This window comes from Trichosurus vulpecula, chromosome 8 (genome assembly GCF_011100635.1).
Source record: "Trichosurus vulpecula isolate mTriVul1 chromosome 8, mTriVul1.pri, whole genome shotgun sequence".
NCBI classification, from domain to species: Eukaryota; Metazoa; Chordata; class Mammalia; order Diprotodontia; family Phalangeridae; genus Trichosurus; species Trichosurus vulpecula.
Window position 1 is genome coordinate 227,892,945 of NC_050580.1, and position 21,867 is coordinate 227,914,811.

Here is a 21,867-nt window from a genome sequence, read left to right on the forward strand (position 1 = left end):
TAAGTTGCATCATGCCATGCCAGGTGTATCTTTAGCTTTACAGAAAGCTTGGCAAGATGACATTCCCTTCTGGCTTACCATTTTTTTCTGTAGTTCCCTCAATGCCTAAAAGTAGTCAAATCTCTTTCTTCTAGAAACTTTGGGCCACTTATCTCTATCATGCCCTCCTCATTGTTCCCCCTTGACAAACCTATATGTGAAATCTTGACCTCCTAAATCCTCCTTGCAAAAGGAAAATGCTTTGCATTTGAAAGTCAAATACTAATTTTCAGATCTAGTTTCCAGTTTGACTAACAGAAATTGTATTGCTTTTCTTCCCTCACCCCTTTGTTCACTCTACATTCCTTTGCCTTTTCAGGGATTTCTGTGTAGGCAATTCAGCTGAGCAGTTCCATAGACTTCTATTGGGCTTCTAAAACCATGTTTTATGTTTCAATGTATAGCAAACATTCACTATGCTCAGGTGATTCTAACCACTACATGGCAGCACTGTGAGTCTTTTGATCTTTACCCCTTTCTCTTCATAAATTTCAAAGCATGTACCTTTATCTAAGAAACATGGGAACATACGACCAACTCATCTCCTTATATTCTCTGCCTTGTAATATTCAACTTAATAGGAACTTGATACTACAGTGCAGGAGCTCGATCTGAGGGAGTTTCAAATCAAACCAGGTCTGTCCAATGGGGTTTGTGACAAATTAGCTGTATACAATACCACTCTTTTTCAACTAGATACTCGCCTCCACCTTGATGGCTCTCAGTTGCTCATCAATGAGAATTTATGTTAGTAGTGAAAGTGCAAAGCTCCTAAAAGCTGTCATTCTTCTCCTCCTATAAGCCTAACCCTGAACATACGGAGCCAAAGAAGCATCTGCTAGTTTTTGTTCAAATGGGATCTAAGAACTAGCACCAAATTGGTTACAACGCATATAATTCCAACTTAATATCTTCATAAAAGTTGTGTTGCAGCATCACCAAACTTGAAAACAATGAAGTTTATTAGGAACATGTACTCTCCCTGAACCTGAAAAAGGCCATTTCCCCTGTAACCTCTCATTAGCATGAAGAATGCTTTAATGAAATACATCCACTTTAAGTGCTTCATGAAAAAAGTGCTACATATAGAAAACATGGAAGGCTTCACAATTTTCAAGAAAGCAACCATGCTCTTATCTGCACGGTCAAGGGGCTGAAAGACTACTTCCATTAGCTCCTTAGTCTGCCCACCCAAGAACTACATCTCTACAATTCCTGCTTGAAACAGGATCAAATGTAGCAGTCATCCCTCATTAAGACCAGAATACCTATGATGTGTAAACAGAGTGAGGTGGCAAAAAAATATACATCTATATATTCTTTCAAGTGGAGAACTAAAAGAAAATTCTTACTCACCAGCCAGGCAAAGAGGCTGAACACACATGTACATGTGTGCAGGTGTACACACACACGCACACGCACACACACACACACATTCTTTCTCACACACATGTGCATGCACACACAGACACACACACACACCACACGTAAGAATAAGTCAAATGTCTCAACAAGGATTTACTTTAACAGAACCTCGCACAGGTACACTATGCTCAAGTCTCCCTAATAAAGGAGTCACTTGGATTTTTTTTTCTTTATACAGCACAAGCCATTGGCCAAAGACTTAGACCCGTCGCTGAATGGAATGGAGCAGCATCATAGACACAACATTTCAGACCCTGGCTCTATGTGCCTTTAATACTTTTTTCCTTTTCCTCTGTATTTACTAAACAGGTTTTTTTTTCTCATTTTTTCTTTTTTTTTTTTTAATAGCGTTCTTTCTGCAGGCTCTTTTTTTCCCTCTTGTATTTATCATGTTTTTAATTTCTTCTCTGAGGAGGAATTTTCTGAATCTGTGTCTTCCAATTCCCCTCGGTGCCTTTTGAGTCCACTTCGTCCATGGGTGCCCCTGCTGTCTGGCAAGTGGGGTTCAGTTGAGTCCTCTTTCATGCCAGGGTTGTGGTCCTCACAGTCCATTTCAGATAGATGGCAGTCTTTGTGCAAGAGTGCCCCAGGCAGGAGCACATTGTCATTGTCAGCATCTGAGTGTCCTGGGGAAGAGTGGGTGACTGCCTCTGACTCCCCAAAGTTCTGTCCGTTGTTGTGGAGATGAAGGGGTCGAGGGTGGAAGTGTCCATTGTTGTGGTTGGGGCAGACAGTTTCATGGTTCCTCTCCTCACTGTCATCAGACTGGGTCCTGGGACAGTTAATGGAACCACTACTGAGAGGCAGGCAGGATCCTTTGGGAGCTGTGGACAAAGGTTGCTCCTCAGACTTTTCACTTATGGCTTTGCAGAGGGCTTTTCCATTGAGCTTCTTGGTCTCAAAAGTGTGTTCAATAGTGCTGCTATTATTGGTGCCCTGGGATGTTCCTTCTTGTTCCTCTGAACATGGGTGGCTGTCATGATCACAGCCTTGGCCATTACTAGGATTTGTGGTAGGACTGCCTTCTTTCAAAGCTTCCCTGCCTTGGCCTTCAGAGGGGAGATCCTGGTTGTCTTGGGGAGTAGTTACACTCAAACTGCTTTTACTGGAAGAAGGAGTAGGGTTGCTTTTCTCACTTGTCCCAGGTTTTCCCTCATCTGTCTCCCCAACTCCTAGGGAAGTCTCTTCATCTTTACCAGTTGAATATGAGATGTAGGAATAGTGGAGCCATTTGTAAGCTTTGTAGATTTTCCGCTCAACTGACTCCATGTCAGAAGATGGGGACACCCGTCCTGGGTGAATCTCCATGTTGGAGGCACTATGTTCTGGAGAGGAAGCTGGTGAGGAGGAGAGATCATCCACTTTGATCTGAGGGTAATCATAGTTATCTTCTCCAATATAGGTACCAACATGCTTTCCTGGGGCACTGGACCTATCGTCTCGTGGAGGCTTCTGCCGCCGTCTCATAGCATTCCTCTGACGGGTAGAAGTGCGCCGCTCATTTAGCTCCTCCTCATCCTCCGTACTGCTGCTGCTGCTAGAACTAGTAGACTCATTCTCTTCGGGGCTGGGTGATCTGGGTCGGGGAAAAAGGTCAGTATCCAGTTCGGCCTCACAAGCATTTTCATCTGAATCTGACTCATTGGAGAGGGCCAATAAGCGCTTGTCTTGGTACCTCCGCAAGGCAGACAGACGCTGTTGTCGAGAGGCCACATCTTCACATGAAGAGGGTGGTGGGGATGCTACTGCTGTAGCTCGAAGGGATCCCAGGTGGTAGGTGGTATCAGCTGACTCATCTGCCATGGGTGGTGGAGAATGATGCAGAGAGGCTGAGGACTCAGAGTCACTATAGCCTGAACGCTCACTCACCCCTGCATGCAGTTGTAGGATGGTACTCTCACTGAGGTCACTATCTGAATCTGAGCTCCAACCCTCAATCTCCCGGCGTACTAGAGAGTCAAAGAAAGCCATCATCCGTGGGTCTTCTTGGACTGACTGGTTGGCATAGTCATGGGACAAACCACTCCCACTGTTCAACACGAGGCTGATATATTCTTCGTGGGTATAGAGACAGCGAGAATCATCTTCTATTCGACCATCAAGGTCTCCAGTACAACCTGGCTGCTTGTAAGGACTCCATATCTAGCAAGAAAAGAAAAAGAAACGATTTGAAAATATGTGAAAGTAAGTGACAACACAGGTCATAGATACAGGGCTTCCTCCCCCACTCTTTTACTTTACTCCCTCCTGCTTTTAAAAAAGTTAACATTTTGTTGATGCTTTTTACCTTTTTATGTCATGGTCAATTCTGGATATATCCTACTCTGCCACTCACAGTGTGACTTTGGGGAAGTCACTCAACATATTTGGACTTCAGTTTTCTCACTTACAAAAAAATGAGGATGTGAGTCTAGGCAACATCTATAGCTCTCTTCCACCATGTTTTGGCAAGGTGAATTCGAGATGCCCATGGGATCACCCAGTTTGAGGTATCCAAAGGGCAGATGGTGATGTGTGACTGGAGTTCAGGACTAGGATTAGACCCCACAGATCTGGGGAGCATTTGCATTGATATGTTAAATGAACCCATGGAAACTGATAATATCATCAAGAGAAAGTATAGAGGGAAAAGAGAAGAGGGTCCAGGGCAGGCCCTTGGAAGACACCCATGGTTAGTGTGCATGACCTGGATGAGGATCTAGAACAAGAGAATGAAGAACGATCATGGGTGGAAGAACCAGGAAAGAGCAGTGTCATAAAAACGTAGAGAGGTGATTAACTATCACATGCTATACAAGGTCAAGAATGATGACTGAGAAAAGGACTTTAATTGGCCAATTAACAAATCACTTGAAAATTTCAACTAAATGATGAGGCAGGAAGCCAGGTTGCAGAGTGGTAAGAAGAGAATAAGGGGAGAGAAAATAAAGGTACTTTTCTCAAGGAGTTTGACTGAAAAGGGAAGGAGAGTTATAGAATGGCAGAAGGGGTGGTTGGATCATGTGAGGGTTTTTTAAAAGAGGGAGGAGATATGGGGATATTTGTAGGTGCAAGAAAGATACCAAGAGATAGGGACAGAATCAGAGATGAGTGGAAGTGTAGGAATAACAGTAGAGGCAATTTTCTGGAGAAGACAAGGAGGGATTGGCATCAAGAGACAAGATCTTACCAAGAGAAACTTTCTTCAGAATGATATACAGCCCCTACACCACAGCTTCCTGAGAGTTAATATTTTAGTCTGTTCATCTATATTCCCCAACGGCAGTATTGCTATTTTTAACTAATAGGTATTGCTTACACTTGCTTTAGTAAGAATAGTCAACAACCTACATTGCATTTTCATCCCTGGGAAGGCAAGCAGTGTTACCCAGGAAACTGGCTTAACAACCAAGAAGAACCAAGTTCTCCAACATTCTGTCCAGCTGCTAGGTTAAGGCCAGTCACAGCCCCCAGAAAAAGAAACCATCTCAGTCCCATCAATATCAGTGGGGACTTTCTTCAATTTTCTGCTTATTCCCTATTGCATCTTGAAAAATGGGAAACAAGAGGCAGGCTCAGCTGCTGTACAACATTGCAATTGTTGGAATTAGGAAGAAAGCTGATGATAACGTGTGGGATTTTTCCAAATGCAATCAATCATAGGAACACAGGTGAGCTTGTGAGTTTCCCTTGTTTTTAATTAAGATTTTTAAATTTTAGTTTACAACATTCAGTTCCACATGATTTTGAATTCCAGATTTTCTTCCCCCCCAAGATGGCATGGAATCTGATATATCTTCTACATATAACTTCGCATTAACCTTATTTACACAGTAGTCGAGTTGTAAGGAAGCATTATGACCAATGGAATAAATCATGAGGAAGAAGAAACAAAACCAAAAAAACAAAAACAAAAGAGAAGAAAAAAACAACAAAAAAAAGGAGAGTAAATAGTTTGCCTCAGTCTGCACTCAGACTCCACAGTTGTTTCTCTGGATGTAGCCAGCTCTCTCCATCATGAGTCCTTTGGAGCTGTCTTTGAACCCTGTATTGCTGAGAAGAGCCAAGTCTATCAAGGTTAGTCATCACAGAATCAATATGTCTGTGGTTGTGTATAATGTTCTCCTGGTTCTGCTCCATTCACTCAGCATTGTATCATGTAGGTCTTTCCAGGTTATTATGAAGTCCATATCTTCCCCGTTCTTATAGGACTATAGTATTCCATTACATTCATATGCCACAACTTGTTCAGCCATTTCCCAATTGATGGACAACCCCTTGATTTCCAATTTTTTGCCACCACAAAAAGAGCCGCTATAAATATTTTTGTACATATGGGTCCCTTTCCCATTTGTGTGATCTCTTTGGGATACAGCCCTAGAAGTGGTGTTGCTGGGTCAAAGGGTATGTTTTATAGCTCTTTAGGCATAGTTCCAAATTGCTCTCCAGAATTTCTGGATCAGTTCACAACTCCACCAGCAATGTAACAATGTTCCAATTTTCCCACATCTCTCCAGCATTTATCATTTTCCTGTTTTGTCATGTTAGCCAATCTGACAGGAGAGATGTGTTACCTAAGAGTTGTTTTGGTTTGCATTTCTCTAATCAGTAGTGATTTACAGCAGTTTTTCATATGCCTATAGATGTCTTTAATTTCTTCCTCTGAAAACTGCCTGTTCATATCCTTTGACCATTCCTCAATTGGGGAATGACGAGCTTGTGAGTTTTCAAGTAATATTATGAACTATCAAAATGCCTGTGTCCTTTCTCCTGCACCTTAAAGAAAAACCCATCATAGATATTATCCACAGCAGCCTAATGATATAGGGAATGTACTAATTAGAGGAAAAAAGAAAGGTGGGGAACCATAGGACACCATGAATGAATTCATTCACGCATCACAGACCTAGAACTGGAAGAAACTTCAGAAATCATCTACTCTAGTGCAACCCCCTCATTTTACAGATGGAAAAACTGAAGCTCAAGACAGTAAGTGACTTAACCTTAGAAAAGGAATTTAAATCCTGGTTCTCTGAATTCAAGATCTGTGCTATTTACCGTATCAGGATCAGAAGCTGCAACAAGAACCAAGGTTTTCTGACACCCAGATGAGGTCTCCATCCATCTAGCCACAGGTGTTTAAAACAGCCAGCTTCTTCACAGGAAGGTGGTAGTGTTAGGGAGGAGGCACAGAAAATCCTGCACTTGGCAGATGTTATGCAAAAAAACCAAGCTAACAGTAATTAAGTTGTCACTGCAAATAAGAATTATTAGATCCACCTGACTATGACAGGCTAGTCCACAAAGTGGCCCAGATAAGCTCATACACATTAGCATGTAGCCATGGTAATGCTGATTCTTGCCTGACAGGGTGACTATCTTTAGATAGCTTCTAATACAAGCCTCCTGAACCTTCCCAACTTTCAGCAATGTTAAGAGCACTGCTTCCCCAGAACCGAGCAGTTACAAGTTCTTTTCCTCCTTGTGAAAACTCCGTAGAAGCTTGCTCCAGCTTCCTCTAGGTCCCTTACTTCATTTAGCAACTCTGGGTGAAAGCATCACCACCCAGAAAATACCACACAGTTCTGGGTTTGTGAAACAGCTTCCTACAACAACCCAATTCAACTCTCCAAGCTTCAAAGTTTTCATTTGCTTAAGTTTAATTTAAGACTTTTCCTTTTTTAGCTTCACAGGTTCATCTCAAAAGGATATGGATGATAACACTACCATGAAATTAGCTGCCAAGAGGCAATTTTGCCCTAAAATGCTTTTGTGAAATTCCTTAAGAAGTTCACTTAACCTTAGCTTTTTATAATCTTTCACCTGTCTACTAGCCTCTAAAGGTTAAAAGACAACATCTAACCGCCCTTTAAAAGAAGTTCCAATTATGGTTTCAAAGTATTAACTAATTTTTCATCATCCTAGAGGTCTAGTCCTAGAGTAGATTTTGGTAGTTAAGGAGGAAAAATTGTCTGGAAACAGAACCCTTGGCACAGGAAGAAGTTCTATGTTCTCCTCTTAGCTCTCCTACCCAGCCCCATTTTACAAATAGCTAAATAAAAGCTCATGACACTTTTATTTAGGCATAAGAAAATACCAGAGGAAAGAGAGTATGTAAAGAAATGAATTTGCCCTTTACAAAAAACTTAGCCCAACTTGCTGAAGGCTTTCCTCACTTTCTTCTGATATTGCAAGGGTACCAAAAGAATAATTTAGATGACCATCTGCTATCCCTCATCTGAGACATGTGACCAAATAATTTTCTCTCTTTACTGTACAATTCCTTGATGTCATCTTTTACTCCTTCTTTAAAATTCCTCACTGGTGATATGTCGCAGCCTGTTCATACCCACCATGTGCTTGCCTCTCCTTTGTTCTCTGTGTGATATTAATTTTTAAGTCTTCAGAATTTGTCATATTCCATGTTTTGCTATTTGGTAACAGCAGTAGAATGTTGGTATTAAAAATAGCTTTAGCTTTCATGGGAAACAGGATCATTAGAAGGAGCTTTGCAATGCTCACTCTCTTCTTTTTTCTTCTTAAACTGCTTTTACCCTTTACTGGTGCTTTATGGGATGACCCTACTCATAACTGTCTATCATCCTTCAAAAGGTTTTATGACTAGGTTTATATTCGAATCCAGTGTTGCTCTGGTAGCCATTTTTCCTGGTTGGCAAGTAAGTCAAAAAGTATGCTGACAAAGGTATTTTCTGGGTTCTTTTGTTCTCATTGTGGCAATTCTATAATGGCTAAAATTCTTTATAAAATTACTAAAACTGGTTTTTATATAATTTATGTCCATTTCCCATTTTGAAATCATTAAATATTTATGTACACAGTTCAAGATAAGTTGTTTCAATTGTACACTCTATCTTTTCCTCATCATTATTCTTTCTTCTTGATTTTTGTAACTTGTGATACTAGCTTTAATAAACCAGGTCTGACTGCACATAGATAAGAGATTTAGGGATAATTCCCACATCGGTTACATGTCTTTTCTGGTCCTTCAGTTTCGTTTTTTGCTTTGTCATGCTATTTGGGACATGTTGTTTCCAATGCCCTATCAATTTCTGATATAAAGGTATCAGACTTCTGTATGGTGTGTGTGTCTGGCTTCTCTCATTCTTTCTTTTCTAATCATGCTGTTCCCATTCTTACCTTTTTCCACCCTTGCATTGAAGCTGCCGAATATCAGAGTATATGTTTCTCGAATTTGAAGGGTCTTATCAAGTTCTTCATAGATTTTCTCTGCTGTTTATCCCTAACAACCAGTTGCAATTATTTTCATGCTAGTCTTTTAGCAAATACTTAGCAATGATTATCATGTATTCTGGTACTAAATATCCCATGAAATAATGGTTCTCTTTCTTTTGGATATATGATAAAACTAATTTTCAACTTTTTTCTTTGCTTTTTAACTAGTATTTATGAACCATCCTTCCCTTTAGGTGCAACTTCTTTATTCTGATTTTGTTTAAAGCAAGAATGTCAAGATTGATATGATTCAGCTCCAACACATCCCCTTCTGTGGACCCCTTGTAATGAACTTATGGGAGGGCATGAATGAGAGTTATATGTAGGAGGGGTGAGCATGCTTTGCAATCTGTATCACTGCAAGGAATGCTCAAATCAATAAGATCACAGATCCTTTTGTGTATTAAGTTTGCTAGGAGAATCATGATAGCTAATGGTAAAAAGACTAAGCCATCTTCCTAGCAAAACTTCCAGGTTTTTGATCTAGTAATCCTCATATTCTAGAACCTACAGTTCCCTAAAGGGAAATTCTGTGGGCTGAGAAAATCTAGGAAGGCTGCTCATTCCTTAATTTCTTTTTGAGAGTCTTTCAATCTGGGGAAAATAATGAAACGCTCAAAGAATCCATCCAGTAGTCTGTTTCATCCGGAGGGTTGGGAAGTGTTAGATGTGTCAGTGGAATGGGTCTTTTGCAAAAAGACTCTGTTCTCTTGTTCTACTATCATTAAAATTAAACCACATATAAAACAGTATTTAATTCAATAGTGCCTAGTATGTGCAAATACTGTGCGAGGTACAAAGACAAAACCCAGGCTGTTCTTATTCTCAAGGAATTTACGTTCTACATATGATTGTTTGCTTCACTATCCTGAAGGCTAACAAGCTATAGCGGAAATAAAAGGAAAGTTGTTTCTAACAAATATGAAATGAAATAGATTTGGGGCAAAGGTGTGAAAGTAGTATTCCATGACATGCACTCTTTGACCCTGTGACGCTGGCCTCCTGGCTATTCACGAACAAGATACTCCACCTCTCAGCTCTGGGCATTCTCTCTGGCTGTCCCTCACGCCTGGAATACTCTGTCTCCTCCACTCTGACTAATGGACTCCCTAGCTTCCTTTAAGTCCTAATTAAAATTCCCCCTTCAGCCTTCCCCAATCCCTCTTAATTCCAGTGCTTTTCCTCTCTTAATTACTTCCTACATGTCCTGTATATAGCTTGCTCTGACTATATTTGTCTGCATGTTGTTACCCCCTTTAGACTGTAAGCTCCATGGAGGCCGGGAATTGGTTTTTGCCTCTTTTTGTATCCTTGGTAACTTAGCATCGTGCCTGGCACAGGGTGGGCGCTTCATGTTTATTGACTGTTAGTAGGCCAGGTTCATAAGAAAAAAGAGGGATAAAGAAATATTCTTGGGGGAAGAGTTAAACTTTACAGGCAAGTACAAAGTCTGGTTGTTTATTCAAACACTTAACTGGGAGTATCATTACGCAAGCAGTCCACTGATCTGTACATATGTGACCACTACGCACTTCTCACAGCACAGTAAGGATCTGGTTTAAATTGTCTGGAAGACTTTTTATCTGAGAAGGGAAAAGTGGGTGCTCTTATTCCCATTTTACAGACGAGGAACCTGAGGCTGGCAAAGCTTAAGTGATCTGCCAAGAGCCATGCTACTACAACGTGCTGGAGGTTGGCTTTAATCTCAGGTATTCAGGAATCCAGGTCCCTTTCCATTAGGGACAGGGACTCAATTTGTGGTTTCATTAGAACTGAGACCTGATGGTTTCATCTCAAGTCACACAGCTAATTCTGTGTCAGAGGCAGCACCTGAACCATCCCGGCTTCTAGGCCAGTTCTCTGTCCAGGCCATTCCTTGTTGCCACTGCATTTATTAATTACAAAATACACAGTTTCCAGAGGGAGGCATGGAACTAATGAGAGAGAAGAGCTTTTAGGCGCAAGCATTCAGAAACCACAACTGAAAGTAGAGACCTCTTCCTTTTGAGGCAGAAAGAGGTGCCCTTGGAAAGATCAGGAAAAGAGAATGGTGAGTGGAGCTGAGTATTGGGGGTGGGGGGGAAGAAGCAGTTTTATGGCGAGACTGGAATTTGGCTTGATGTAGTCTGTTAGCCCTCTAGAAATAATCATCTGTATATTAAATAGCTCACACCAATCAATCCACAACATTCCTGAGGGGCGAGTCACCAGAGTGAATCCCCCTTTACAACAGGAGCCAGAACCAGAGCATGCCCAAAGCTGCCTTTGGACGAGGTGATTGCTGGCCAGGACAGGGACTTATCTTACTCTGCCGAGCAATCAGGCATCTAGCATGTATTAAGTGCCTACTATGTGCTAGGCACTGTATTAAGTTATCATCACCACTGTCTCTAATTCCCAAAGAGATGCAATTTCCCATTAGACTTCCACCACAGCAAATACACTTGAGATAAAAGCAAGCTCAGTTTTAATGGCTCTTCCCTCTAGGTACAGGCACTATAATTTCTTAATTCAGACAATTCAGATTCAGATTCACCATATCTTGGTATGGTGATCCTAATCCCTTTGGTATAGAAGCTAACAATTGAGTCTTAAATGTCCTATCTTCTGGAGCAGTGATCTCCCCAGCTCAGTGTGGTTGGCCTCATGCAAAAAACATTTTCTTCTTTTCCTTTTCTGAGACTTTGGCTGACTTCCCAACAGTGATCTTAAGCTTAAGGACTTCAGTTGAGTCAACAGTAGACTGTGGGATTCAGCACATAAACAAGGAAGCTCTATTCTATAGGAAGTACCCAAGTAGAGCATCTCTGGAGTAAAAGAATTATGTCATCTGTGCCTAGACGGAGCATGTTCTGGTGCCAACACTACAGTCAATTAGTTAAAAGAAAGGTTCAAAGAATTCACAAGTCTGAGCAAAATCAAATAAACTGCTAAGAATCCTGAAGGGGAGAAATCTGCACTCACTAAATTCAAAAGAGGTATTGGAGTGTCTGAATTAATATTTTTAAAAAGTCTAACAAATGGCTTTTAATACAAAGGAAATCCTAATTATCACAGAGATATCAACCAGATAAGCCACAGGACTAACGGAAGACTGTCGCAAAACAAAAACTGACCCAAAATTCATTTAGCAATAAGCCAGGAAAGAAGTGTCTAGATTCCAGCCATAAATAAAGTCAGAAGTCTATGTATACAGATATGTCAGTGAGCTTGGGACCAGAGATTTGGAAAACCAGGCCATTTGAGAAAAAATTTCTCAGGGTAACATATAAAGTCATGCAAATTAGCAACGGCTCCCAGGGCTAAAGCAGTAATAGGTTGAGCTTGAAGGAAATTGGGCTATGGGCAAATATGAGTTGTGATTTCTACCACTTGCACTGTACCTTTGTGAGCACCTGTCTGCCATCAGATTTAAGATAGTTATGATGATACAGATTTTTAAAAATTGTTCCTAGCAAATGTTCATTTTCCTTTATAAATCTTTCTGTATGGTAATATGTTTTTAGAATAATAGGGGTATGAAGGCTTTGAAAGCACTGAAGAAAATTACTATTCCATTCTTCTCAACACACCACACACACACACGCACACTCACACACAGTGACTATTGACTTGTAGGACCAAGGAAGATTTCTCGGTCATTAAAATGATCATATGGATGGTCCCTAAACGATAAAATGACAGTCAGCATGAAGTGTGAGTCCAAGATGGAAAGCTGGCAATCACGAAGACCAAATGGGGAAAGGAGTCAAGGTGTCTAGCAGCTGGAATGTGAGTGATGGGCACTGGGCCATCTTACCATGGATACATGCCAGGCTGGATGTCTTACTTGCAGACTATAAAAATACACCTTGGTAGAGAATGATTTAATTCAGTCAATATACAATTGATTAAAGTTATTCTGGTTTTATCAAATGGCCTCAAACATAATTGCATGCAATTTTTTTTTGTTTTTCAGTGTATTTTGGCCAGTGGTTCTCAGAATCCTTTGTTTAGAGACTTGACAAATTATGGCAGCAATCAATGGGAAATAGAAAAATGAGTCTTACACAACATATCCCCTTAACCTCGACATGAAGTTTGGCAGGCAAATTAATCAAATTTAAGGGCAAGAGACAGATGAAAACATGGTAGCAATGTGAGGCAACATCTGGAAGATACTTAACTGATGCCCTAAATACAGGCCAAAATATGATTTTTTTTGGTTTGTTTTATTTCTTCATTCTGAATTTAACTACCACATAAAATGGGTATAGTAGAACAGAAAAAGATGATTGTACATGAAAGTGTGGAACTCTATCATGTACAGATTGTTTTTCCTTTTAGAAATATTATAAAAACACATCCCTTCCCCACTCCCCACATCATTCCTAAGATCATCCTTGATTAAATAGTTGGATTGTGAACCCTATCTGAGGTTCTGTCAGATTCCATCTAATTCAAGTCACAATACTATGGCAATTTTTCTCTAAAAGCAAGAATAAGGTAAAGTTCTGACCTTGATAATCTTTTCCACACCAGAGGAGCAGATCATGTAGGTGTGGGGATTAAACCGGACTTGGTTGACAATCGACCTATGGCCTTTCAACACCATGAAGGCTCCATTGACCACCCTGCCAATGCCACCTGGGAAGAAAGAAGAAAAATCAAACAAGGGGAATGCATGGATAGGAATACATTCCAGGTAATGTCAGGCACTCAGCTTTAAGGCTGAGATGTAATATATAAAAATACAACACTAGCAAAATACTCTATCTTGCAGATAAAGTTGCTATAGAAAGAATGAAGAAGAAACACCTCTCAGCATATGTGCTCTTAACCAGTACTTTTATTTAGTCTTTAAACACTGCCCACATCTACCCACTGCAATTCCATTGTCAAGTGAAGGCCATTTAAAACTTTTTTTAAAAAGCTTTTGATTTCTGCACTTGGCTTAGAAATATACTAGAAACAAACGAAATTGACCAGTTTGGCAACCCGAAGCAAATGAATTATAATGGTGGGCTTGAATTAGAAGCAGATGTAAATAACAAATAAAGGTATTTCTGGGAAGGGTACTGCCAAATGTATTAGGCCAAAAACTAGTAGGAGAAAATGGAAGAAAAAGAACACGTCATTTCAGGTCCAGTATACCAGCTGGTATACTGTTCTGGGTGCTTACAACATATTTTTAAAATAGATTTTGTTGATATTTTTTATTTTTACTTTACCAAATCTAGGTAAAAAATCTTTCTCCCTGTATTGCTTGGACCTTCCTCCAGCCAAAGAACCAACATTCTTTTTTTAAAGCAGGCTTTTTTTTAACATTTTAAAAAAATTCATGCATGTAGGCCAAATTTATAATCATGAGAATCATTTTTGAGAGCATTATACTCATACAGAGCATTCATATATAAACATACAGAGTGAACTCTCCTCTATATCCAAATATGAGAGTGCAAACCCACTACCATCAACGCACTCACTTAAGGAGAAGGTAAAAGCCCAGGAAGAAGAGAGGAAGCAAGAGTACAAGCCTTCTTCACAGATTTATTGAGGGTTGTCTCCAGCTTCTAGACAGGACCAGTCTCCATAAATTCCCATGAGGCTAGTTTGGATTGTCACAATGGGGAAGAGGAAGAAATGAAGTTCAGAGACCTAAATCTACTCATTAAAAAGTCATTAAAAGCTTGGATATGAATTTCCTCACAAGAGCTCCTCAGGGTACCTCTCTATATTTTGTGGCCTGTGTTCACTTAGATAGTAACTGAGTTGGATATCGAACTAGAGAAGAGCCAAAGACCTAGAGGAAATTATGCAACTGAACCAACTAGACCCACTATATCTTTCCTACTCTTGGCTCTCCTCTAGATGTCCCTATTCCAATATTCACATAGGTGTGCCTCATATTTTCTAATCTCCTGATTACTCAGTCTCAATTCCTATGACTTATTTGTTCACCTCAGCAACATATAGGGATGGTCACATACTATAGTGTGTGTAGTCTCATCATTACCTGTAAGTGTTCCGCTTTCCTAATTAGAAATCCCCCTAACACTCTCTCAAATCTTCAACTTCTATCTACTGGTTACTTCCCTACTGCTTCAAACATGGCCAAGACTCTCACATCTTTAAAAAACGATCTTCAATAGACTTTACAATTTCCTCAAGCTACTGTCCTCCATCTTTCCTCCCTTTCTTTGTTAAACTCTTTGAAAAAGCTTTCTAGAAGAGAAGCCTCCACTTCCTCACTTCTTACTCCCTCCTCAACTCTGTAACGTAACATCAACCTCACTCAGATGAATCTGTTTTCTCCAAAGTTACCAATGATCTCTTTATCACCAAATCTGATGGTCTTTTCTCTGCACTCCTTTTTCTTGACCTCTCTGCTGCATCAGACACCGTTGGATCTCCCTTTCTTCTAGATGCTCTCTCCTCTTACCTAACTGCTCCTTCTCAGTCTCCTTTGCTGTTTTATCATCCATATCACCTAACTGTGAGTGTTCCCCAAGGTTCTGAACTCTCATTTTCTCCCTCTCCAATCTCTTTCTCTTGGTAACTCCATCAGTTCTTATGGGTTGAACTATCATCTCTATGTATGATGATAGAAAAATAGAACAAACATCCTAGTTTCTCCCAAGTTTCAGCCCTGCATCATCAGTTTGGCAAGTAGACATTTTAAACTTGATAACACAGAGACACTTCAAGTTCACTATGTCCAAAACAACTCATCATCTTCCTCAGTTCCCTCTATTACTTCCCCCCTTCAAAACTTCCTATTTCTGCCAGAGGCCCCCACTACCCTTCTAGTCTCTAAGGTTTCTATCCTCTTTGTTATCCTAGACCTCACCCCCTGTAACTAACAAGATGCCACATCTTGACACTTCTACCTCTATCTCATCTCTAACATGTGACCCTTCCTCTCCATGCACACAGATATGACCTTAGTTTAGTCCTCATCACTTCTTTTCCAGATTATGACAAAAAAACTCTTAATAGACCCTGACTCAAGTCTCTCACCACTCAAGTCCCTAAACATGGATGTGCCATCATTCCTTAGTCAACTCAAGTGGTTTCTTATTGTCTCTAAGATAAAATATGAATTCCTCTACTAAGCTTTTAAAACTTTTACAGCATGATCTTAACCTATCTTTCCAGATATGCCGGACATTATTCCTACTCCTATACGAGATTCTGTTTGTTTTCAACACAGGACACTTCATTTCTTGATGTCCCTAGTTCCTAGTGCTCTCTCTCCCAACCACTTTGTATTTATTCATTTTACATTAATACGTCATATGTTATATGTGTACTTGGTTCCCCAACCAAAAAGGAACGTTTTTGAGAGTAGGGACTGTTTCATTATTTGTACTTGAATTCCCAATGCCAACACAGACACACATACATACATGCAAGTGCATACACACACACACACACACACACACACACACTCTCTCTCTCTCTCTCTCTCTCTCTCTCTAAATGCTTGTTGATTGATTTCGGGGGACTATTGGAGGGAAGAGAATAATCAGATTAGACTGAGTATTAACGCATCACTTCTGCCTACCACCCTGTTAGTGCTGGAGTGGAGAGAATAGTTGTAGATACGTTCTCCTCTTGGTTAGAGAACAGAACCATAGTCTTCTGAGGAGTTTCTTACCAGTTTCCAAATTTTGCCTGCAGATGGCAAAAAAGATGAGTGATCTTTGGAAGACCTGAACATTAAAAAGTGGTGTTATCCAATAATATTCCAAACACAGGCTCTAGGTATCTCTATAGCAACTATCACCATAGCACCAGGGTGCTCTGAGAATGAGACCATTTTAGTAGAATAATACAACAAAAAAGGCAACAGGTAGAAAATTTCTAATTTCACAAACTCTGGCTACCATGGGGTATATTTCTCTCATATTTATTGCTAATGTAACAGCAACAAATTTTCTGTCTCAAGCATAGAAAGTATAAATGTCTAGAAATTCAGATAACAGGCAGGAGGCTACCTCTTCTTATTGCTCTCTGATCTATTAGAGGACAGGCAGGTGGCAAAGTGGATGTAGTGCTGGGCCTTGAATCAAAAAGACCTGAGTTCATATCTGACCTCAGTCTCCTACTAGCTGTGTGATGCTGGGCAAGTCACTTACCCTGTTTGCCTCAGTTTCCTCATCTGTAAAATGGGAATAACACAGCACCTACTCTCCAGAGTTGTTGTGAGGATCCAGTGAGATAAAGATTGTAAAAGCACTTAGCACAGCGTACTATCTGAACTATTAGTACTATTTTTACTTCATCTGGTTCTTCTTTTGTATCCTTAAAGGCACAATCTTGTCACGGCAATTGTAATGTTAGGTCTCCCCTCCTCCCAAAATCAATCAACAAGTACTTATGAAGTTGTAAAGTGCTTACTACATCTTCACTGAAGCTAAGGGAATAGTATAGGGAAAGGAACATTATTTTCAAAGCCAGAAGACCTGGGTTCAAATCATGGCTGTGTTGCTATCTGTGTGATTCAGACAAGTAATTTTTATCTCCCTGGGGTTCAGTTTCCTCATTTGTAAAATAAGCATAGAGAACTAAAGTTTAAAGTAACTTTCAATTCTAAATTCTATGATCCAGAAAGCTTCAGAGAGAAAAGCCAAAGCCAAGAGATGGAATATCTCGTTCATGGAACAGCCCAGGAGGCCAGTGTCGCTGGACTGAAGAGTATGTGTTCAGAACTAAGGTGTAAGAAGACTGGAAAGGTAAGAAGGAGTAGACAATAAAGGGCTTTGAATATCAAACAGAACATTTTGTATTTGCTCCTGGAAGTGACAGAAAGCCACTGGAGTTTACTGAATAGGGGTGTGTGTGTGTGTGTGTGTGTGTGTGTGTGTGCGCGTGTGTGTGTGTTATGCCTTTCTTTGTATCCCCAGCTCTTAGAACATTGTCTTTTACACTTAACAAGTGCTTATTGATTTGACTCATTGACTTGACTTTATACCAAGAATGGAGGGCTAGTTCAATATTTGGAAAAATATGAAAACAATAGAGACTAATAAAAACCAATGAAATTTCATGACATCGGTGGATGAAAAAAAAGCTTCTGAAAAAATACAACATCCCCTTATGATAAAAAGCATATGAAAAATGGACTATGTATAAAACCAAGAGCCAGCATTAACTGTAATTGTCAGAGGTCTTTCCAGTTAAGATCAGGGGTAAAGTAAGAATGTCTATTGTAGCCACTGTTTTTTGATATAATTCAAGAAATACTACCTACAGCAGTAAGAAAAAGAAGGCAAGGAGAAAATAGCATTGTGGCTTTTTTCAAACGATGTGATGGTTTATGGAGAGAACTCTAGAGAGTCAACCATAAAATTAATCAAAACAATAAATAACAATAGAAAGAAAAGATATTTTGGGGGTGTGGTGGGAGAGAATCACATGGTGGCATTTACTAGGTAAGGCAAACCATTATCAATCATGATCATCACCCCCTGAGCACCCCCATGAAGATAGCCCAATACCCTGAAACTAAGAACCTTGGGAATAGCAATGCTCCCACGGTTATTAGTTTTGCTTCTAGCCTGGCCCTGCAACTATTGTTGACAGAAGTCACTACGGAGAAAGGGTCCAGTTTCTCCGCAGCAGCAAAACTTCTGACCAACTGCCACTGATGAGCAGGTAAACCCCAAGAGCCCTGGGAGTGACAGTACTCCTTCACCCCCAGAAAACCGTTCTTCCTTCCATCCCAGCTTTTCCAGCCACCATCTTGGGAAGCAAACACAGTGGAGATATGGCTTAGCAACCCTTTCTATGGCTGCTGAAACAATAGCTACTAAAGGTCAAGAAAATAAAGTTTTTTACCACCAAAGTCCTTAGCACTGTCAAATGATTCAACACCAGAAGTTGGTATGATTTTAACAGTAGAAATAATCACTATCTTCTTTGTCCCTGTACCCTTAAGAACATGGGTCCTTTCCATCTGACTTGTAGCTGAAACCATTTATACATATCTATCTCTCTATATCTCCTCCATTAGAATGTGAGACTCCTTGATAGTAGGGGACTTTCATTTTTCTAATTGTATCCCTAGTGTTTAGAGAACAACACTTTGTACATAGTAAGAGCTTACAAATGCTTTTTCATTCATTCGGTCAAATTAAGTGTTCATAGTTTGGCTGTCTCAACTTAATAAAACTTTAAGAAGGCTTGTTCTTCAAGAAAGTAATCTATATAGTAACAATTTTGGTAATTTGTGTTTGTTTGTTTGAATTAAGAATAACATTGTAAAGAAAAAACAATTCCATAAAACTTAGGAACTCTGGTCAAATGACCAACTATGACTGATGAGAAAGTATATATGTATTAACCTGTTGGCATAATGGGCCCATGGTTCACAATGAGACATACATTTTTTGGAAATGACATATGTGTGGTTTTGTTTTGCTTGACTATGCTAATTTGTTACAAGGGTTGTGCTTTTTTTTTTTTTTTTTTACTGTGGGAGAGAATTTGAGGAATAGTAAGTAATTAGGGAGTATGGTCAAAAAGAGAAAAGCAAGGTCAGTGAAGTATGTATTTTTTAATGTACAGAAGAAAACAGAAGTTCACTTCTCAATGTCTCAGTCCACTGTCTAATACCACAGAGCAGATACACTGGTACAGGGAGTTTACCATACCAATGAAATGATAAGTCTGGCAAAGGTAGATAGATTGTCTAAAAATAATAAAAAGCTTTCTGAAACCAGAAAAAAGATACATTTCAGATAAAAGATTATTTCTAATTGTGGGACTAAATAGTAAGGGGAGAAAGTCTGTTTTAAATACCCTATGTACATAACTGTCTCTAAATTCTATTGAATCACTTTGAAAAGTGTCATGCAGTGTTATCACATGTGGTTGTACTTCAAAGTTAACTGCTTCACTTGTATTTAAGTTCCTGAACAACAACGATAAAAAGGGGCGTGCATGTGTGTGTGTATGTGTGTGCACACGCGCGCACACACACGCACAAGCGCAATCTGTAGAAGCCCTTTTGCAATTTATTTAGTAACTAAACCACAGCAACTGCATGGCTGCCCTTAAACTTGGGCCTAAAAGTGTTTCTGAACACCACTTCGTAATGCTAACATTTGGCAATTATCTTTTTGGTTCAGTAACAGACAGTTTCATCTTTTCTAAACCACCAGCATTTGTTAAAACTACTGTAACATACTTGCCTCTCCCCTGGTTATCCCAGAACTATAATTTCAAGACTGACAAGGGAAGAGTGATCAGAACTTTACATGGTTCCAATACTAACTAGGATCTGCCACATACCGAGACCATGCTTACCTGCTTCTGGATCTGGAGGGATTCTCCACATATACAGGTTGAAGTCATCAGAGCCTGAAAGGATGTACTGTTGGAACAAAACAAAATAGCATAAGTTTTTAAAAAAAGTTATTAGACAAACATACATGTACCAAGTTCGCAGCAAAAGAGAAATTCTTCAAAATTATTAGCTTAAACAGTAGTGGGAGGAGAAGGTAGGGAAGAACATTGATGTGAAGTCCCTGTCTGATATGCCCTTAAGCCTTTTACTAGGCCCCTGCTATACATGGCCTACCAATAAAACCAAGCTGTAAGATCAGACATGGAATATTAGGTGTGTGAGGACCAGAGTTGATTATTTTCAAATTTTGTTTGTTTCATTTGTCTGCAAATAAAATGCACTACTGTTACAAAATGCAACTATGATACATTATATTTATTGTCAAAAATATAGGAACCAATATAAACCAATGCATTATTAACATAATGTATATCATAACAAAATCACCACTTAGCTTTACTTTATTCACCGTAACCCACCCACCCTTCGTAAAAAGGATACATTCTAGACTCAAAGTAGAGATCCAATGGAATGTAAGCTCCTTGAGGACAGGGTCTACAGTCTTTTTGTTTCTGTCTTTCTATTCCCAGTGCTTAGCACAGTTCCTATAACACAGTATCTGAATGAACTTAGCCATGTTATATTGAACTTAACCACGTGAATGGTATTAAGAAATATAATAGACATTATGGTATTTTAAACTATATAATAGATACATGGTATTTTCATATAAGGTTTATTTAACTTCAAGTTTATACATTTCATGTTCAAATGCATCAAATAGCACCACCTGGTATTGTGATCAGTACCTAGCACAGTACTCTGCGGAATACATGTTTGCTGAATTGAAATGAATACCCTGTCAGTGTGGAAGATGCTGTGGTTGCTAACTTGACAATATGAAGATATATACAAGCACTACTCAAAAGAACATCTGAACTATGACAACCTCAAGAATTTACCTTCAGCCTTTCTCAAATCCACGGTCACAATAACCATCTGCCACAGGTCACTGTAAACGGCTATCTCAGAGACACTGGCCCATGCCACAAATATGCCATTAAGTACCTTCTACTCTCAAAGTGTTTTCCAGTGACAACAAACAAGCAATTCAGAATAAGGCATATATGTGTATATATATATACACATATGTGTATATATATATACATACACACACATACATATACAACAAACAAGCAATTCAGGATAAGGAATATATACATATACATACACACACACACACACACACACACACACACACACACACACACACACACACTTTTTTTTTCTTTTCAACATTCACTTTTATAAGATTTTGAATTCCAAATTTTTTTCTCGTTCCCTCCTCTTTCCCACTCCCAAGATGGCATGCAATCTGATATAATCTATACATGTATAATCATATTAAACATATTTCCACATTAGTCATGTTGTTAAAGAAGAATCAGAACAAAAGGAAAAAACCATGAAAAAGAAAAAAAAGAGAAAATCATGCGCTTTGATCTGCATTCAGACTCCATAGTTCTTTCTCTGGATATGGAGAGCATATTCCATTTTGAGTCTTTTGGAATTGTCTTAAATCACTGTATCGCTGAGAAGAGCTAAGTCTATCAGAGTTGGTCATTACACAGCATTGCTGTTACTGTGTACAATGTTCTCCTGGTTCTGTTCACTTCATTCTGCATTAGTTCATGTAAATGATAAGGTATATACCTTAAAAATAGGAAGCTTTGCTTTAAGTTGAAATTAGCAGTATTTTCCACCTCAATCCATTTAGCTCCATTTATTTCCCCAGGAAATTTCATAACCCAAATTTTTCTAAGGATATCTCAGTTGAA

At 39.4% G+C, this 21,867-nt stretch overlaps 1 protein-coding gene across 1 annotated transcript in view; it reads right to left on the minus strand.

The window, feature by feature from the left end:
• Positions 1 to 978: 978 nt before the first annotated feature.
• Positions 979 to 21,867, minus strand: part of DCAF5 (DDB1 and CUL4 associated factor 5) — a 124,162-nt gene continuing 103,273 nt past the window's right edge. Inside the window, exons 7-9 of the mRNA XM_036734893.1 lie at positions 19,990 to 20,056; positions 13,196 to 13,323; positions 979 to 3,606 (exon numbers count right to left, since the gene is read on the minus strand). Of these exons, the coding sequence (XP_036590788.1) occupies positions 1,852 to 3,606; positions 13,196 to 13,323; positions 19,990 to 20,056 (1,950 nt within the window). The 3' untranslated portion in view covers positions 979 to 1,851. The remainder of the gene's footprint in view (positions 3,607 to 13,195; positions 13,324 to 19,989; positions 20,057 to 21,867) is intronic.